Consider the following 19,977-nt stretch of genomic DNA (forward strand, 5'->3'; position numbering starts at 1 on the left):
AATGTAAACTCGTATTAGTTGTGCTAAAATTAAGTGTGTGTTTGGGGTAGGTAGGTTTCGTTATTTGAAACTTGTATATACTGACAAAAAAAAATTGTACAAACTTATATCGATTCAAATTGTACTAACCTTGTCATCCTCACTGGCAAATGTAGGCGCCTCATCTGCATCACCGCGATACATGGCGTTGGTAAGCATGATCTCCACATTGTCCGTTAGCCGAGCGTGTGAGAATGGCTGAGCTATGCGATGTTTCCTGTTGAAAGGGTTTCTGGATTAGATCACTCAGATGCAATAGTCAAAAGACAACTCACTTTAGAAAGTAAACAGCACCGGCAAACAGGACGAGAACTAGTAGAATCACAGCCAGGATGACGGCCAGAACAGAGAAGACGCCGCCTGACTCCGTGGACTCCTGATCTCCCTTCAGGGCATCGGCACTGTCCCTCAGACACGGCACTACCTTGTCTTTATCGCACAAGCACTCGTTGATAAAGCTGCCCGGCCGGCAGACGTTGCACTCGCCTTCGACACAATGAGGCGGCAGCTCACAGGCATTCCCATGCCACTCGCCAATGCAGCTGCAGTGGGGCTTACTATACTCATCCAGGTGGCAGACACCGCCATTCGCGCAATACCGCACGCAGGGATTGTCCTCCGAAACGGGCACCGTACAGAAATCTCCATTCCACTGATCCGTGCAGTTACACAGTGCCACGCCCTTGATCACTTGACAGGTCCCGGCATTCTGGCAGATCATCAGGGTGCAGGGATCCCTGCTGGGCACATTGGCGTTGTCGCACGAGCGCGGCGGGCTGGAGGTTTTGCACAGATCCGACTCGCAACTCTCGCCGATGTAACGCGACGGGCAGGTGCAGCTCAGGCGACCACCTCGATCCGAGCAGGTTCCTCCGTTCTGGCAGAAGTCCCGACACGAACTGGAGTCACAGTGCTCGCCGTAGAAGCCACTGGGGCACTTGCACTGCCGCTGACCCTTGGTGCCGATCACACAGGATCCGCCGTTCTTGCAAAAGTCGGCGCACTCGTCAATCTCGCAACGCTTTCCCGTAAAGCCATCTGGACACTCGCATTGCGGGGTGCCCGTCATCGTTTCCCGGCAGATACCGCCATTCTCGCAGGTTAGATTTTTACAATGCTCGCATTGCTCGCCAATAAACATTCTCGGGCAGCTGCACTTCATGCCGTCCGTTTCCGATAGCAGACACGATCCTCCGTTGTGGCAGCGGCTCTGGCACACGGGCATGGAGGTCTCGCATCTTGCTCCTGACCACCCCGCCGTGCAGGTGCACTTCAGAGGTGGGGGTTCCTGAGATCCCGGCATCTGCGGAGCCACCGTGCACAAGCCGTAGTTCTGACAGTATCCGGAGCAGCGGTAGTGTTCGCACAGCTCGCCCTCGAACTGCGGCTGACAGATGCACTTGGGCACGTGGTCCACGATCTTGCACACGCCCAGGTTGCATTGCAGCGGACAGTAGTTGGGGATGTCCGCGTGGGCCTTGCACACGCCGTCATCGGTCATCACCAAGCCCTCGGGGCACTTGCAGCTGTGGCCAGTGGGCGATTCCGAGGAGAGAATGCAGAGGGCGCGGGACGACTTGCAGGGATCCTTGGCGCAGGGATTGCTTACTGGAATAGATAAGGGGTTGGGTCAAACCGCGATTCAAACAGAACTAACCAGAAATGCAACAGAAACTCACTATTTCTGTTCTGCTTCATGGGATGCAAAATGCCAATGTCGGACGAGCGATATCCCTTCAGCAAGTAGGTGCCGTTGTCGTTGCCGAATTTGTTCATCTTGATGATACTCTGGTCGTAGAGTTTTATGTACAGGTAATCCTCAAATACATCAATCTTCTGAGGTTTCTCCCGGTTTCCAAAGCGCCGAACCACGTTGCGATCCTTGCCATTAAGGCGACAGGTTTCGATCGTACCTTTGCGATAGTCCGCCCAATATAAACGACCCGTTGGATAGTCCATCGACAAGCTTATTGGCCAGCCCACGTCGCGTTCCACCAAACTCTTTTTGTTGCTGCCGTCCAGAGAGGCCACCAAAATGCCGTTCTCAAGCGTAGACCAGATCATAATGCGCGACTCGGGCTCTAACACAATATCCGTGGGATTCATGCCGGTCGACACGAGAGAGATGTACTTTTTACCCTCAATATCGGTGGCCAGAATTTGATTGTGCCGGGAATCAATGATGTACACACGCTGAGATATCCAGTCCACAGCTAATGATTTCGGATCGTCTAGTTCGGGGATCTATAAGGAATAATAATGTAAAGTATCTGTTTTTGGACACTCCATGATTGTTTACTCACATTAAATGCAGTGAGCTCTTTGAGATCACGGCGCACCCTTACTCCCGTACCCTCCACATGGGGTGTGGCTATCTTCATGGTGTGAACCTTGCCATGATGCGAGTCAATCCAGAAGAGCAGCGTATCCTTTGGCCTAATCAGTATGTCGAACACATCGATCTTGAGGCTGTCGGTCTGGAAGAAGCCCACCACAGTGGTGCCCTCCTGCTTGGCGGGCAGTATAAATCGGAACTCCTGCTCTGACGCGAGCAACAGGATCTGATCAGGACCGGATGCCAGGCAGGTGGCATTCTTCTCCGGCCCCTTGTGGTAGCCATCGGCACACTTGCAGTTGTAGTGACCCGCTTTCTTCTCCAGACAGATCTGAGAACAGCTACCGAATCCACAAACCGGCGGCTGGCAGTTCATCTCGTCGGATCCGTCGATGCAGTTGTACTGCCCGTCGCAGCGGTAGGCCTTCGAGATGCAGTCGTCGTTCTCGCACTGGAACTGATCGTGCCGACACTTGGGCAGCGCTGCACACACGGCGTCGGATTCATCCTCGTTCTGGCCACAATCATCGACTCCGTCGCAGAGCGCTGAGTTCCGGATGCACAGCTGGTTGTGACACTTGAAGGCGTTGGCATGGCAGTGCGTTTTGGCACAGGTCTCTAAGCTCTCGTCACTGCCATCCAAACAGTCGTCCCACCCATCGCACTTCCATCGGGACATGATGCATTTGCCGTTGCCGCAGCTAAAGTGGTCCGAGTGGCAGGTGCAGTTTACCTCATCGGATCCATCCGGGCAGTCGTCGTCGCCATCGCACTTGTATTGCCTAAAAAACGGAAGGTGTTTTAATATATATACGCCTTGAATCATCTACGACCACTCACTTGTTGATGCAGGTGTTAAAGGCGGCGCACTTGAACTGATTCTCCTTACAGGTAATGTTGCAGTTGATCTCGTCGCTGTTGTCGTCGCAGTGGATCTCTCCATCGCAGCGGTAGTTGTGCTTAATGCACTTGCCTGTTCCGCAGCGGAACTCGCTTTCCGAGCAGTTTCGCATCTGGCAGTTGAGCTCATCACTGCCATCGCCACAGTCGTTCTCGTAGTCGCAGCGCCAGCGTCCGGGTATGCACTTCGAATTGTTGCACTTGAAGTAGGTGGGGTCACAGGTGGCCTTGGAGGTGAAGCAGCTGGCTGGTTCGTCCTCGCCGTTGGGACAATCGTGGTCGTCGTCGCAGCGCCAAGCGAGTGGAATGCACCGACCCGAGTCGCATCTAAAAAAAGGCATGACAAAAGTTAATCAGCTGAAGGAATAACCCTTTGCAGGGGATACTCACTGGAAGTCATTGGGCCCGCACGAGACATTATCACAGTTGGCCTCGTCGGACTTGTCCGGACAGTCGATGTCGCCATCGCACACCCAGACATATGGCATGCACCGGTTGTTGCCGCACTGGAACTGATCCTTCTTGCAGACGAGCGGCATGCACGCCGACTCATCCTCTCCGCCCGGACAGTCCTTGACGCCATCGCAACGCTTCACATTGTCCACGCAAAAGGCGTTGGAACTGGCGGTCGCTCCGCACTTCATATGTGTGTCGAAGCACGTAAACTTGTCGCAGTTCAGTTCATCCGATCCATCGCCACACTGGTTCACGCCGTCGCAGAGGTTCGACGGGTGAGTACACTTTTGGTTGGCACACTGGTACTGACCCGGTTCGCAGTGGAAGGGAGGACAGGTATCCGGCTCGTCGCTGTTGTCACCGCAATCATCCTGGGTGTCGCAGCGCCAATAGAATGGAATGCACTTGTACGTGTTCACGCACTCGAAATGAGCAGCCGTACAGTTAGCCCGACAGGTGCGACCATCATCAGCCAGGACAAAGTTCGTAGGGCACATGCACTTGTAGTACGGTTCCTCTGGAGACAAAACACACAACGTGGAACAGTTGGCCGCCAGGCAGGGATTCCCGCTGATCGGTTGCTGCTGACGGTAGGGATGGAACACCCTTAGATCCATCGGTCGATGGATCGTGGTTATCAAAGTTGTGCAGTTCTGTCCATTGAAGATACTACAGTACTCAATGGACTTGGTCTCCCAATCGGACCAGTAGATGCGACCCTCCCACACGGCGATGGCGAAGATGTGGTGCAGGTTCAGCAGCGGGTTGATGCTCCTGGCCAGCAGCAATCGAGTGTGATTGCCGTCTAAATCGCTCACCGATATCGTATCCTCGCGGGCATCGCCCCAGAACAATTGCTGCGTCTCGAAACTAATGGTCAAGGCGTTGGGCCAACCCAAACCGTTGCGGATTATCATTTTTGGATTGGAGCCATCCATGCCAGCCTTGCCAATGTGGGGAGTGTCGCCCCAGTCCGACCAGTAGATGTGTCGCTGATACGGATGCAGGGCAATGCCACGCGGTTCCCGCAAATACTCGTTGATTAAGACCTTACGATATTTTCCATCGAGCTGGGACACTTCTATCGTATCCAATCCCTTGTCGCACCAGTACAGATTCTTGGCCACCCAGTCCACGGCCAGACCATCTGGGTTCTTGAGCATGGCTTGGTGCAAGGTCTGCGTTTTGTTTTCCTTCGGGCAGTGCCTCTTGATCGTCCCCACGGTGCTGGTAACATCGGACCAGTATAGGCACTGGCTGTCCCAGTCGAAATCGAGGGCCACCGCGTTGGAGAGCTCATTGATCAGGATGCTGCCATTGCCCGCCATGTCCACCTGTCGGATATAATAGCGGTTCGAGAAGATCAGCTCCATGGACACGTTGCTGGTGGCCTTGCAGGTGTGGTGATTCACCAGGGCATAGCCCTTGGCGCACAGACACTTGTACGATCCGTAGGTGTTCACACAGGTCTGAGAGCACGGCTGTTGCTCATCGCACTCGTCGATGTCCGTGCAGAGATGCGGACTCTTGGGCAGAACCTTGTAGCCCGGCCGACAGTGGCACTGGTAGCCCACCACCTTGTCCTCACACTCGTGCTCGCAGATATCCGGAATCAGGCACTCGTTCACATTGCACAGTTCTTCGTCCGAGAAGTCGGCGCAGTCATTCCGCCGATCACACAGCAAATCGGCATGAATGCAGGCTCCGTTCTTGCAACGGAAGTCATCGGTTCCATTGCATCCCCGGGTGTGGGCACACAGGCTGCTCAGCTCATCGGAACCGTCGCCACAGTCCGGTTTGCCATCGCACGTCTGGTTCTTGAATATGCACTGGCCATCCGAGCACATGTGCATCAGCGATCCGCCCGGACAGGAGTGCGGCGGGAAGGCCGGCACACAGCCCTCATACTCGTCATCGCCGCCCGGGCAATCCTCGTCCCCATCGCACACATAATGGGAGTCGATGCATAGACCTAGAATAATACATTTTGCAATTACATGTTTGATAGCACTGTGTTGTAAAAAAGGTAACAAAGGTAATACCGTTTTCTAATAGATCATCAGCGTTAAAAAAAATACACCCCAAACTTTGAAATGTTATGTATTATATATTATTATTATTATCATTTTGAACCTCAATACCATTCGAACAGATTTGGCTTTGGCCTATACCTTTTCGAAAAATTTTAAAATGTATTTACCAGAGTTAATAGAAGAATATAGTCTACCTCAAAACAATATTTGAATGGGGACTGAAATAGTCCCCGATAACAACGTTAAAAGTCTTAAAACGGTTTGTTAAAAAACATTACAAAAAGTACTTGTCCATGTTGTTAAAGTATTTCAAAAACAACAAGAAAGGAAAGCTAACTTCGGGCGGAGCCGAAGTTGATATACCCTTGCAGAATATTCTATAAATTATATTCTCCAAAATTATTCATATGATGCATTCTTAATACTTAAAAAAGTCCCAACTTCCTAACTTTAAAAACAACAAAGTTATGTCATTTCCAATCGTTCAGTTATATGGCAGCTATAAGATATAGTCGGCCGATCCTTATGAAATATGGTAGGTCGGATTGATTAACCAAATATAAAATCCATAGAAGATCCCAGCCTCCTAACTTTACAAACACCAATGTTATGGCATTTCCGATCAATCAGTTATATGGCAGCTATAAGATATAGTCGGCCGATCCTTATGAAATTTGGTAGGTCGGATTGATTAACCAAATATAAAATCCATAGAAGATCCCAGCCTCCTAACTTTACAAACACCAATGTTATGGCATTTCGATCAATCAGTTATATGGCAGCTATAGGATATAGTCGTCCGATCCTTATGAAATTTGGGAGGTCGGATTTATTAGCCAAAAATAAAACCCATAGAAAATCCCAACTTCCTAACTTTAAAAACACCAAAGATATGGCATTTCCGATCGTTCGTTATATGGCAGCTATATGATATAGTGGCCCGATCCGGCTCGTTCCGACTTATATACTACCTGCAATAGAAAGACAACTTTTGGGAAAGTTTCAAGCAGATAGCTTTAAAACTGAGGGACTAGTTTGCGTAGAAACGGACGGACAGACGGACAGACGGACAGACGGACAGACGGACAGACGGACGGACAGACGGACGGACAGACGGACAGACGGACATGGCTAGATCGACTCTCCTGGTGATGCTGATCAAGAATATATATACTTTATAGGGTCGGAAATGTCTCCTTCACTGCGTTGCAAACTTTGACTGAAATTATAATACCCTCTGCAAGGGTATAAAAATGTTAATAAAAGTAAAAAACGATCCAAAATTTAATTTTGTCAATTTTGCGATCATATTTTTGGAGTCTAAAAAGTGTCTTATTAATTTTGTAAAAACAAAAAGGAAGCAAACTTTGGCAAATTATATATCCTTTGAAGCTTTCAAAAATAAAATATTCAATAAAAGGATTGAATTTATATTTTTATGCTGTTGAAAACGATGAAACTATGTCGATTTTCGGCTGTTTCGACTTGAAAACTTTTGATTGAAATTTTAATATAAGAATACAAAAATAAATATCCAATTTTGTAACATAGTGTAGATCCTTCTTATCCGTTTACCTCCGTCAAGGTTAAACACAAGAAGATCAAAAATAGAATATATCATTTTTTTATCAAGATTCTATGCACTGTTTGCAGAATTAAAGCACTAAAGCTTCAGTTCATAAAAAACTAGTTCTAATAATTTTATGACTTCGCACACAATGGAATCGTTTCATTCAATGATATTTTGTTCCGTGTGGATAAACTTTTTTACGTGCAAGATCCGACCTAGAGTTTCCGGGCAGAAAATTCTAAGAAGCAAGAAGGAAATTCAATATGAACTTACCACTGGTGCAGAGGTGAGCAGGCGGCGGACAGTCTGGAATGTGAGCAATAGCCCCACACTGGGGTCCCTCGTCCTCGCTGCCAACTTCCCCAATTCCGCTGGGGCAGTCCTTCTCGCCGTCGCACACCCACTTCTGGGGGATGCAGCGTCCGGAACTCTTGCACTGGAACAGGTGCGGTCTACATGGCCGACTCGGACACTGCACCTCATCCGTGCCATCCTCGCAGTCGCTCTTTCCGTCGCACTGCCAGCTGGCTGGGATGCACATCTTGTCACAGGCAAACTGATTCCCTCGGCACTCGGTGGGGCAGTTGATCTCATCGCTGCCATCGGAACAATCCTTCTCACCATCGCAGTGCCAGGATCCGGCGATGCAGTTTCCGGCAGCACAGCGGAACTGCCCGGGATCACAGCTAACATTCGTGCGATTCGCACAGTCCAGCTCGTCCGTGCCATCCGGACAGTCTGGATCGCCGTCACAGCGCCAGCTGGGCATGATGCACATGGTGCTGTTGCCGCAATGTTCGAAGGCCACATCGCCCACCGCACAAGGTGTGGGAGCACACATCTTCTCGTCACTAAAGTCTCGGCAGTCCTTCATGTTGTCGCACAGGAACTTGCGCGAAATGCACTCCCCGCTCCCGCAATGGAACTGATCCTGCTGGCACTTGCAGAGCAACGCGGTCTCATCGCTGCCGTCACCGCAGTGCTGCGTGCCATCGCACTTGTGCTCCTCGGGAATGCATCTGTGGTTCTGGCACATGAAGTGCGTGTCCGGACACTGGCGGAAGATACAGTAGCTGCGCAACTCGTCTGATCCGTCCAAGCAGTGGGTCACATTGTCACAGGTTAGCTCCATGGGAATGCACTCTCCAGAGTGGCAATTATACTGCAAGGTGCCACAGCTCGTATTCACGGGAGCAATGCAGCGACGTCCGTCGGGAGCCAGAACGCCCTGGGTGCAGTGGCAAGTGGCCTGGCCACTCTTGTTTAGTATACACACATCCTCACACTGACCATTAAGGATTTTGCACTGGTTAGCATCGCAGTTAATGCTGCTGTTCTGCACCGCCACAATGCCCATGGGCCGGGTCACATGCTCACGCAGGAAGAGCACATCCGTGCCTGTGTATTTATTAGCTCGAACCACAGCATGGAGCACCCAGTCCGTCCAGAAGAGCAAATCACCGTACACGGCCATTGCGAAGGCGTGCTTGGGCGTCGAATGGGCCAAGACCACTCGATTGCTGCCATCGTAGTCGGTCCGTTCGATCTTGTCCAGTCTGGCATCCGCCCAGTACAGCTTCTGCTGCTCCAGGTCCAGAGTCAGGGCATTGGGCATCTTAATATCGGTTTTTATAATCATCTCCGTTCCGTAGCCCGTGAGGAACGATCGCTGAATGCAGGGCATCTCTTCATTCCAGTTCGTCCAGTAGATCATGCCCAGGCATGGCTCCACGGCGATGCCACGAGGTTTGTCCTTCTCCCGGAGAATCAGGACGTTTTTCACGTGATTTTGATTCTGATCGGCATCATCAGAAAGATGCCGCAGCTCAACGCTCCGGATAGTCGCATTGTTGTTCGAGGTCCAGAAGAGCTGCTCGTTGACAATATCGTAGGCCAGTCCCTCAACTCGCTCCTGTTGACCCAGAAGGACGCGTTGCCCGGTGCCATTAAAGTAGACCTGGTTAATGGTGCTCAGCTGGACATCCGAGTAGTAAACCAACTGCTCCTCGTAGTTATAGCTGATGGCAATCACATTCCTCATGAAGCTGGTGTTGGAAATCATTTGCACAGGAAAGTTTTTATCGGTATGATCCGTCATATGGATGCTCTCGATGTTGCTTCGATAGCTGAACAGCAGGAAGTTTTCGTATGGCTCACAGCTGGAGCCATCCGAAGCCAGCCGACTATGGGCGCAGGCGCAGATGGGGGTGGTTCCATTGAACAAGCAGAGCTGGTCGCACCCTCCGTTGCTCTGCCCACAAGGATTACTTCCCCGCTGAAGATGCTTGGAGTAGATCTTCAAATCCCTAATGGCATCTTGCTCCGTCTGCAGGACCACCTTCGATTGGCTGAGATTGGCCAGAGGCGCCACCCGGATGATTCCCTCGTTGTACTTGTTTTCTGCCCAATACAGATAGTCTCCCATCTTAGCCAGCGCCACTGGATTGTTGAGGCTTTCGTTTAACAGCTGCTGCCTCAGATTTCCATCGTAGTCAACCTTCATCAGGGCATCCGGATATCGCTCACACCAGTACACCTTGGTGGCTTCCATGTCCAGGACCAGACCCCCAACAGCCCAATTCTGTCGCGTTTGATTGACCAAAACGAAGGGCTGACTGCCATCCAGGCCAACACGTCCTATGTGCTGTTGGGTAATATAGAAGAGCAGGCCTTGCAGAGGATCCACCGCCAGAGCAGTAGGCTTGTCCAGATTAGAGACCACCACATATCGGTGGCTACCATCCAGACGAGCCACCTCAATGATATTACGCTTCGTGTCGCTCCAGTAGATGTTTCGAGCTACCCAATCGATGGCAATACCACCCAGCCAGTCCTGCTGCTTGTACCCCACGATATTTAGAGCCTCCAAAATGGTTTCCCTCTGGGTTCCATCGCGATTCACGCGGGAGATACTGCCCAGTTCGTTGTCGCCCCAGTATAGTGTGTCCGTGGAGGCCAGATAATCGATGAAGCTGGCCGAACTCACGCGGGAAATGGGCACCAAAGCCTGTTAAGGGGTCGATTTGATTAAGATATCAACTTTTAGAGAGCGTTCCGATATCTTACCGGTGAAGGAGTGTCAAACTGTTCTGATGGGTCGATCATTTCCACGCCCTGCAACACATCGATGGAGTAGAAAATAAATTCCGCCCGCGGAACACAACCGATTGGATTGTTGGGCTCTACATCATAGCCGAGGGCGCAACGGCAGACATGCTCCGTAGACGACGTGGCCAAGCAAAGGTGCTGGCATCCACCCCGAAGGGCCCACTTGTCGCAGGTATTTGAGCCTGTCTGGGCCTCCGCATAGAACATCTTCATGCTCTGAATGCTCTCTGAATAAGACAAAAAAAGTTAGCTAAGAGAAATTAGATTTCAGATTCAGGGATCCCGTTACTTGTATTCATCCTTAGGAAGGACATGTTAGAGCATTCCTCCTTCTCGCATTGCATGATCACACTCTGAATGTTCTCGGGGAAATATATCGTTCCATTGTAGACGGTCAGCGAACTTATTGAGGTGATATGGCTGGCCACTAGTACCTTATGGGTTTCGTTCCTTGGAATGTCATAATAGGCGATACCAGAGCTATCATAGGCATAGTACAACCTTTGCGAATCGAAGTCCATGGTCAAACTCTGGAGATTGTTCTCATGCTCATATATCAACAGACGTCCTGAACCATCTAGATTAGATTGCTCCAACTGGGACATTCTTCCATCGGAGGCAGAGTGAATCCAATACATCTTCCCACTGTAAAGAATACATGTTTTGTCTAACCCACGGACTTAAGGATAATCGTCAAGTTGACTTACTTGGCCGGATCCAAGACAATGCTGTCCACCATGTTGAGGTTCTCATGAATAATGGCTACAAACTCGCCCTTCAGATTACTTGCCAGAATATTGCACTTAATCTGACCCGATGAGAAGTACAAGTTTCTGCCAATCCAGTCAAGTGCAAAACCATAGGGTTTCTCAATATTGGTGTTGATTATGGGCTCAATAAGGCCGTCTGAAATGCCAGCACTTGAAATCTCATTCTGCTGGATGTCCGACCAGAAAATGCGGCTCTCATCCACCAGGAAATCAATGCGTTGTGGAGCCACCAACTTTAATAAGCAAAAATTAATTAAACCTAAAGGTAAAACATAAAGAATTGTTGCTTTACTCACCCTGGGAGACTGCCTAATAGTTGGAATGGTGTGGTGATCGGGTTGATGCAGATCAATACCCCGAATCTCATCGATCATGACAAACAGAAGCACCTGTTCATTGGGCACACAATTCCGTTCATCAGCTGGATCAAGGCGCATCACATGGGGACACTCGCACTTGAAGGTTCCGCTCCCACTCAAGAGACAGAGATGCGAGCATCCTCCGTTGTTCTCCCCGCACGGATTGCGATCCCAGGGCTGACGACTGGAGTGCATCACCTGGATGCCAAAAGGTTGAGATTGGGTGCGTTGCAGCACCTGGACGTCGCTACCATTCCACTTATTGGCGCGTATAACCGATGTGGTCCGCCAATCCGTCCAATACACATAGTTCTCGAACACAGAGATGGCAAATGGATGGGAGAGAATTTCCTTGTTCCGCAGTACGACATGGTGCTCGGATCCGTCGTACATGGTGCTGCTGATCGAATCAGACTTGGCATCCACCCAGTACACCCTTTTTTGGGTGTAGTCCAGAGTCAAGCCATTGGGCCACCCGGCACTCAACTGCCAGCTGGTGGAGATCATCCGTCTACCATCGCCCGACATGCTGGCCCGCTCAATCCTTGGCGAGTTGTCATCCCAATCCGTCCAAAAGAGCAGACCCTCCCTCGGATCCAAGGCTATGGCTCTTGGGCTTTCCATGTTCCCAGCGATCAGCGTACGCCGGAAGCTCCCATTAAGCTTTGCCACCTCGATCTGATCCAGATTTGAGTCGATCCAGTATAGGTTCTTGCCCACCCAATCCACGGCCAATCCCTCGGTGGTGGAAAGTCCTGAGTGGATCACGGCCTCTACATTACGCAGGCTTTCGCCTACCAGCTGACCCCTGTATATCTTGTCATCGATCACATCCGTCCAGTAGATCTCCACGTTGGATTCATTATTGTATAGGAAATCCAGGGCGATAATATTTCTCAGAGAGCTGTAAAAGTTGCTCACCTCCAAGGTCTTTAGGTTGACACCTTTGATATCCTGCCTGTTAGTGAAGATCACGTACGGTTCATCTGGAGCTGTGCTTTTGCAGGTGAACCGATCGTACCCTAGATTGAATCCGTCTAAGCACCGACAGTCGTAGCCCTTGCCGCTGCTCTCGCACACCTGCGAACAGGTGTCCCAGTAATCGCAGGCGTGCTGCATGCTGCATCGCTTTCCGTTCGGCTGCAGGTACAGGTGATTCCGGACAGGAGCAGATATATCCCTCCGGCGTGTTGTGGCAGCGATGGGAGCAATCGTGCCCGCGATCGCACAGCTTGTCCGCGCACAGGAAACCCTCATCTGTGGTGTCCTCGCAATCGTTCTTTCCGTCGCACAGCTGATCCACGGAAACACACTTCTTGGAGAAGCCACACAGGCGATCCGGATGCTCACAGATCACGGTCTCGTTCATATCAAAACGGGTGGCATTGATTTGCGTGCAGTTCAACTCATCCGTCTTGTCGAAACAGTGGGGAATGCCATCACAACGCAGATATTTCGGAATGCACTCGAACGGATCCAGGCACGCGAAATCCAATGAAGCACATTCGCCTAGCTCTTTCCAGTCAGTCAGCGGATGGTTGTCGCTCTTGGTCTGGTTGCAATTGGCCTCATCGGTGAAGTCCTCGCAGTCGTGAATCCCGTCGCACATGTGCATTTCTCCATAGCATCCAATGGGGCGGCAGTATTTCTCGTCGGGTCTGCACTCCTGCTCACATAATATTTCGTCGGCATTGTTTCTAGAAAAGGGTATAGTATTAGAAATGATGATTATCCAAATATTACGCATATTGCTTACCCGCAGTTATCGATACCGTCGCAGATATCTGCAAACTGACGACACCGCCCATTCATACAGTCAAATTCCGGGCACTTGCTGGCAAAATATAACTCCGAGGACTCATCGGAATCATCATCGGGTCCACAATCAACCACGCCGTCATTAACCCAAGTCAGTTGGATGCAGCGGCCGCTCTTCTGGCAGGTGAACTCGTTGCTGTTGCAGGTGCTGTGCTCGCAGTTCGCCTGATCCGATCCGTCCGAACAGTAGGCAATGGAGCTGCATAGCAGCGATCGCTGATAGCAGCGCCCATTGCACACAAAGTTGTGGGTTTTGTTACAGGTATTCGGATTGCAGGGACCCTTCGTGTCGGAGCTCTCGTCGATGCCATCCTCGCAGTCCTCAAAGCCATCGCACATGTCCTTGCTCTCGATACATTCTCCCGTGCTGCGGCAAAAGAATCCCGAGGTGCAATTGGGACGAATGGGAGAAGGAGTCACCTGGGGGATGCAGTGGCTCCCGGTGCCGTTGAGGGTAAACCCGTCGGGACAACGGCATATGGCCCCTTTGGGCGAGTTCAAGCACATGCCCGGACACTTGGACTGCTTGCAGGCACTTGGTGTTTGGGACAGTGGTTGGGTGGCCACATCGAAGATCCGCAGATCTGCAGCTCTTCCAGCTCTCTGTAGATGCACCGTTGAGCTAAATGTGCTCGATAGGTTGGCCTGATGAGCATGAAACCGCCAAATGGTGGAATTCTTGCTGCCCACCCAATATATCAGTCCATTGTTCTGTACTATCGAGTATGGGTGGAACTGGTCCGACTTGAAAAGCACCTCCCGACCGGTGCCATCGAGCCGCATGAGCTCAATGGTGCCCAGTCGGATGTCGCACCAGTATAGCTCTTTGGTGCGTCGATCCACGTCCAAGCTGCGTGGCCATTGCATAGGCATCGCCACGGTGCCCTTGGCCAGCAGCTCCTTATGTGTGCCATCCATCCAGGCGCTGTAGATGCCGGCATCGCAGGATTGCGACTCCCACTGCGTCCAGTAGAGCAGACCCGTCGTGGGGTCCAGTTCCAGGGACCTAAACAAATACGATTCCATGAGTAATTGGTTACATTTTAGCAACATCCACACTTACATGGCATCACAGTCTGTGCTGAAGGTCAGCACCTTGCTCAAATTCCGCACCGGAGCCACCTGCAGGCTCTTGTGGCTGGCCCAGTACAGATGGTCATTGATCCAATCGAAGGCCAGAGCGTGCACCTTTTTCAGACCTTGGGTGAGCAGTCGGGAGACACTCCCATTGAGCGACTGACTCCGTATGCTGCACGTGGATTCCTCGATCACAAAAGGACTAGCCACCAAATCATTGACCGCATAAAACACCGCCTTGCCGCGAACATTTACATCGATGGCCAGAGTTTTGGTCACATTGTATACCGGCACCATCACATCTGGTGGCTCCCCCATCTGCTCCAGCTGCTGCACTTGCTCGGTATCCAGCGGTACGCCGCTGATCCTGGCCAGGTGCTTGTCGCTGTAGACCAGAAACTTGTCGAGGGCGGAGAGTAGACAGGTCGTCTGATTGTGCAACTTATAGCCGGCGGTGCACATGCATTTGGCGCTGGCGAATCCTTTAGTCCATTGCGGCACACAGATCTGATTACAGCCGGCATTGTTATCCCGGCACGGATGTGCCACCTCGGGCTGCTTTTGGCGGTGGAAAATTCTCAAATTGGTTCCGCGGCTCACGTTCGATTGGAGGACGCGGGCCTTGAGCGTAAATTTGTCCAGGACAACGATATCCATGTCCGTCCAGGTTGCCAAATAAATTGAGTTCTGAAAGACCTCCACGGCATTGATGGACTTCAATGGCACAGGGGACTAAAATAACAGGAAAAAGAATCATAAATCATTGCAAGCCCCAAAAAGTATGTATGGTATACTCTTCTCGAATTATTTTTTTTAAAACTAACCAATTTAATAATAAAAAGGAAAAATATAGCAAAAATAATATATTTGCATATACCTAATTCATTTTAATAATCATAAATATCGAATTATCTTTATACCCGTTACTCGTAGAGTAAAAGGGTATATTGTATTCGTGCAAAAGTATGTAACAGCTAGAAGGAAGCGTTTCCGACCCTATAAAGTATATATATTCTTGATCAGGATCACTAGCCGAGTCGATCTAGGCATGTCCGTCTGTCCGTCTGTCTGTCCGTCTGTCCGTCTGTCTGTCCGTCTGTCTGTCCGTATGAACGCTGAGATCTCGGAAACTATAAAAGCTAGAAGATTGGCATTTTGCATGTAGATTTTAGAAGTTCCTACGCAGCGCAAGTTTGTTTCAAAATGGTGCCACGCCCCCTTTAACGCCCACAATCGCTTATATACGATTTTAAAAATTTAAATATTTCGGAAAAGTAAAAATGCAGTTTTATTGTGTTTATCAATACCTATCGAAATGTAGAAGAAATTTTTCAAATCGGACCATTCGTTAAAAAGTTATGCGTGAGCACCCGACTATAGCGTTCTCTCTTGTTTTTTTTACAAAAGTAGCTAATTTTTAAGTTGATTAAGGAAAAATCCCATTTTAATACTCACATCTGGTGGCCTTTTGAGGGTCCAACGGTTCTGTCCCTCGTAGTCCACTCGCTCCACTACATCTTTGTAGATATCAATCCAATAAAGCAACTCATTCGCCAGGTCCAAAGTAACGCTACTCGGGTGATATACTTCGTCAGTAACCAAAACAGTGCGATTGCTGCCATCGAGCAGAGAACGCGACAAGCTGGACGTCCCGTCCGTGTAAAACAGAAAGCCCTTGGTGGGGTCTAGCACCAGAGAGGATATGAGATCCACCTGCTGCAGTATCAGGCGGCAGTAGGTCATCGCATTGGTGCACAGATAGACGAGGCTGTCGTCCTCGTTCAGCAAATACCAATTACCCGCCAGCCAATCCAGGCGGAGCTCCGCAAAAACTGTGGGAAAAAATTCAGACCAACAATGAAAAGCGGAAGGAAATTGAGACTTTTAGCAACGAAACTTGGAGCACTCTGCATATTATATAGATTCGTGGTTTGCGGGAAATCTTTTATACTGCATAGCTTCAAAATATTATCACATGGTAATATATTTTAAATCGAAAAGAAACCAGTATACCAGTTCATAATCATATAATCGTTTTTTTTTTAAATGATTTGAAATGGGTGAAATATAATAGGAAAACCATAAAGTCATATGGATACAAAAGCATCTTTAACAAGTCTGATATCAAATTTAGTTTTTGAATACTTTATAAGAAAATACAAATGTAAATATATATATATATATATTTTTGGATTGTGACTATAACTGGGCAGTAAACTCCGCCCGTGAACTGGGATACCCTTTGCGAGGACACAAAAGAGGTCAAGATAATCGGACACTCACATTGCTGCGTCGATCTGAACGAAAAGATGGGCATCGTCCAGTTGACCCGGGCGTCATCGAAGCGCTGGCACTGCATGTGCAGCTCGTTCCAGTTGCTGTGAAGGGCGCAGATGGTGCGATTCCGATGCCACACCTCGAAGGCGTTGACGAAGCGAACGTGTTCCGTGGACAGCAGTGGCTCCTCACCTCCGTCGGCATCCTTATCCGTAACTTTAACACCATCTGGATTCGTCTGAGAGAGGGCTAAAACGCGCCGTATGCTGCCCTGCGAAAGGAAAGTCAGCTTGGCCTGCTCCTTTGGTGGAACTATAAATTGAGAGGGATTAGCTAGATGTGTATCTGTATGTGGGATTTCTTTAGGTCACAACCCCTTACCATTCATTGCCCAGCAGTGTCTGCCATCGTGCTTTACATAGCCGGAGACGCAGGAGCACTCGTAGGAGCCCGGCGTATTGCGGCACACCTGGTCACAGGTGCCCGGCTCGGAGCACTCGTCGTAGTCCACGCAGCGGGTGGAGTTTACCGACTCGGACACCTGACCCGTGGGGCAGTAGCATCGCGCGCCCTCCGGAGTCAGTTTGCAGTTGTAGCTGCAGTTCAGAGCGGCACAGGCAGCGTTCTGTTTATCTGTTCGCAGATGGTGATTACAATAATTTATTTATTTATTAATTAATATATTAATATGGTATAGAAATACATAAATTGCACGTACAGAGGGTACGCGATTACATCAGTTTCCACATAAATGGACATAAAAAGGTATTTTATCGTAAGATTTATTATTAAAAATTATTTAATAAGGTATTAATGTTTAACAAACTAGCAAAGTGTTTTCAAAGTAAATAATCAAATACTTCTTTAATAATTATAATGTCGATCAATAACCATATAAGTAATTCTTGAAAGGCATTTCATTAAGGCGCATTTTATATATAGTATTTTAATTTAAATTTAATATTACTTAAAGAATACAAAAGTTTTCATCAAATTTAAAAAAAATAAATAGAAATATAAAGATGCGTTTTAATTCGGAAATTGGATTTCTTTAAGCCCAGCTTGAAAATATCTTGAGATTTCCGGAACACCCTGGTCTACTACTATTTCCCCCTGCCAACAGTATTGGCCAACGGCAAGAGGTGGAGTTGGCCCTTAGGCGGGCCAATTAGCCGCATTGGCCAGCAGCACTTACCACATTGCAGCTCATCGTTATCACAGTCCCAGCGGCCATCGCAGAAGCGGGACAACTCCAGGCAGTCGCCGTTGCGGCACTGGCTCTCGAAGGCGCGGCACTTGGGCGTAGCGCCACTCGGACCTGGTCAAGGAGCGGAGGAGGGGGAGATGGAGGTAACATTGGTTAGAGCCAGAGTGGGTGGCGATGCCAAGGCCCGCGGCTTACTTACAGTTCAGTTCGTCGGATGTGTCGCCATTGCCGCAGTCGAACTCCCCGTCGCAGAGCCAATTGTTCGGGATGCAGTGGCGGGTAACCCCGCACCGAAACTGTCCATCGTTGCACATGGGCGCCTCGGCTGGAAAACAGAAGCCCAGAAAGAGCAGAGCAGAACCAAACTCAGTACACTACTCTTGTACAATAACAATAACCGAAATGAAGATTTATGGTGGGGTTTGTTAGTGGTCTTGGGGCTGGTTCTCGTTGGTCCGCTTTTTGGCCAAACAAAAAAGTTGCTGCTGCTGCTGCTGCTGCTGCTGTTGTTCGTACAAATCGCTGAATTATTTCGCGAGATATCGTAAATAACACGCAAACAAGGGCAGTCGTGGCCAACTTTCGGCAGATATAAAAGTTTGAACTTTAAGTTGAAAATCCTAGAAATAACTGTGTAATCCTTGCACTTATTATTTGAAAGGGACGTGCGGGAAAAAGGGGAAAGTGTCATCAATATGGTTGTCATGATTGAGGTATACTTTATATCCCTAGCAAAAAAAGAAAATATAAATTCACGCGATCTGTTAAGAGTGCAATAGTAGAAAATTCAGATTGGGGATGTTTTATGTAAATAGGTTTCTACGGTTTAGTGACTAATTATATTATATATTCTAATTAATCATCGAATTCGATTTATCAAAATTTTTGTCATTATTTTTATATAATAAGGCTATAGAAATGCGGTAATTAGTTTTTTTTTAGGAAAAGTACATTTAGGCCGACTTAATATTAACGTTAGTGTAAATCGCATTTGAGTAATCATTTGAAAGTGAAAACCGTAACCAGTCTGTATAATGTTTTTCTCATTTCTCTATATCTAGGAAAACGTATATTTTAAAAGAAAACAAATTAGGATTGTGGCCATCTGGTAAGGCAGCTTTCTAAAATGGAAATTACCCCTAGTTTCCTTTCACTCCTTCTCCCTTTCATGGTCATTACCCAATTAGCCCGACTTTTATTAAAGTGAATGAGTTTTATTCTCATTTTAGGGGGTGACAATGGCCAACCCTCGAAAGACCACGAAAAAAAACTGTGACAAATTCGCTCCGCTAAATGGGACGTTAATTTTTTGAGTTGACTTTGCTTCCAGTTAGTTGAACTCCCCGTGGCACTTAAAAATGTTTAACAATTGGCCGGCAACATCATTTTTGACCATTTTCGAGGGCCAGAGTTGATTAAATAAATGCCGGGATCCAGTCTGCCCCACTCCCCCTCCCGTTTTACTGGTGGTCAGCATCCCCGGGCACCGTCTCCACGGCTCCCTTGACAAAATTTCTGGTCCTGGCTTCGTTTTCGCCATTTACTCCGTGCACTTTGAGTTCGGGGGTAAAATAAAAAATTTAAACTTTTATCCGGACCCCGTGACTGCATGCCCTTGGGCTTATTACGTATTATATCCGTGTTGCCATCCGCCAGCGCCATGCAAATTGCCACGCGAATACGGGAATACGGAAGCACGACAGACGGAGACATGGACACGTCCAATGCTTGTCTCTGGAGTTTAACCTCTTGGCAAGCAAAATATTTTTGGCCGTTCCCATGTGTCGCCAATGTGGCTTTTATGGTTATAGTCGCGCATGTCGGTCGGATGTCGCCCCCTGAATTCTCCTACCTCCTATATCACCCATGCCACCCATCCGCTGTCAAGGCATTGTCATTGCTGCCTTTGATTTGGACCTCCATTGCGGAGAGAATACAACGCGTTATTTGAATTCTTCTTTGCACATTTTCCTTTTATTTGTGTCAAACAATTTGCATGTTTGAAATGTTCACAAGGAGCACAAATGT

General features: G+C 48.8%; 1 protein-coding gene across 1 annotated transcript in view; it reads right to left on the reverse strand.

Annotated features, from left to right (window-relative positions):
* LOC108038007 (low-density lipoprotein receptor-related protein 1B) overlaps nt 1-19,977 on the reverse strand; it is a 66,785-nt gene that overhangs the window by 1,178 nt on the left and 45,630 nt on the right. Inside the window, 19 exon segments of the mRNA XM_017114692.2 lie at nt 130-256; nt 315-1,647; nt 1,719-2,283; nt 2,343-3,156; nt 3,215-3,601; nt 3,665-5,702; nt 7,607-10,340; nt 10,400-10,668; nt 10,731-11,086; nt 11,149-11,444; nt 11,508-12,725; nt 12,727-13,267; nt 13,327-14,394; nt 14,452-15,197; nt 15,921-16,297; nt 16,749-17,054; nt 17,124-17,375; nt 17,938-18,060; nt 18,149-18,274. Of these exon segments, the coding sequence (XP_016970181.2) occupies nt 130-256; nt 315-1,647; nt 1,719-2,283; nt 2,343-3,156; nt 3,215-3,601; nt 3,665-5,702; nt 7,607-10,340; nt 10,400-10,668; nt 10,731-11,086; nt 11,149-11,444; nt 11,508-12,725; nt 12,727-13,267; nt 13,327-14,394; nt 14,452-15,197; nt 15,921-16,297; nt 16,749-17,054; nt 17,124-17,375; nt 17,938-18,060; nt 18,149-18,274 (13,676 nt within the window).

This window comes from Drosophila rhopaloa, unplaced genomic scaffold (genome assembly GCF_018152115.1).
Source record: "Drosophila rhopaloa isolate 14029-0021.01 unplaced genomic scaffold, ASM1815211v1 contig_69, whole genome shotgun sequence".
Classification (NCBI taxonomy): domain Eukaryota; kingdom Metazoa; phylum Arthropoda; class Insecta; order Diptera; family Drosophilidae; genus Drosophila; species Drosophila rhopaloa.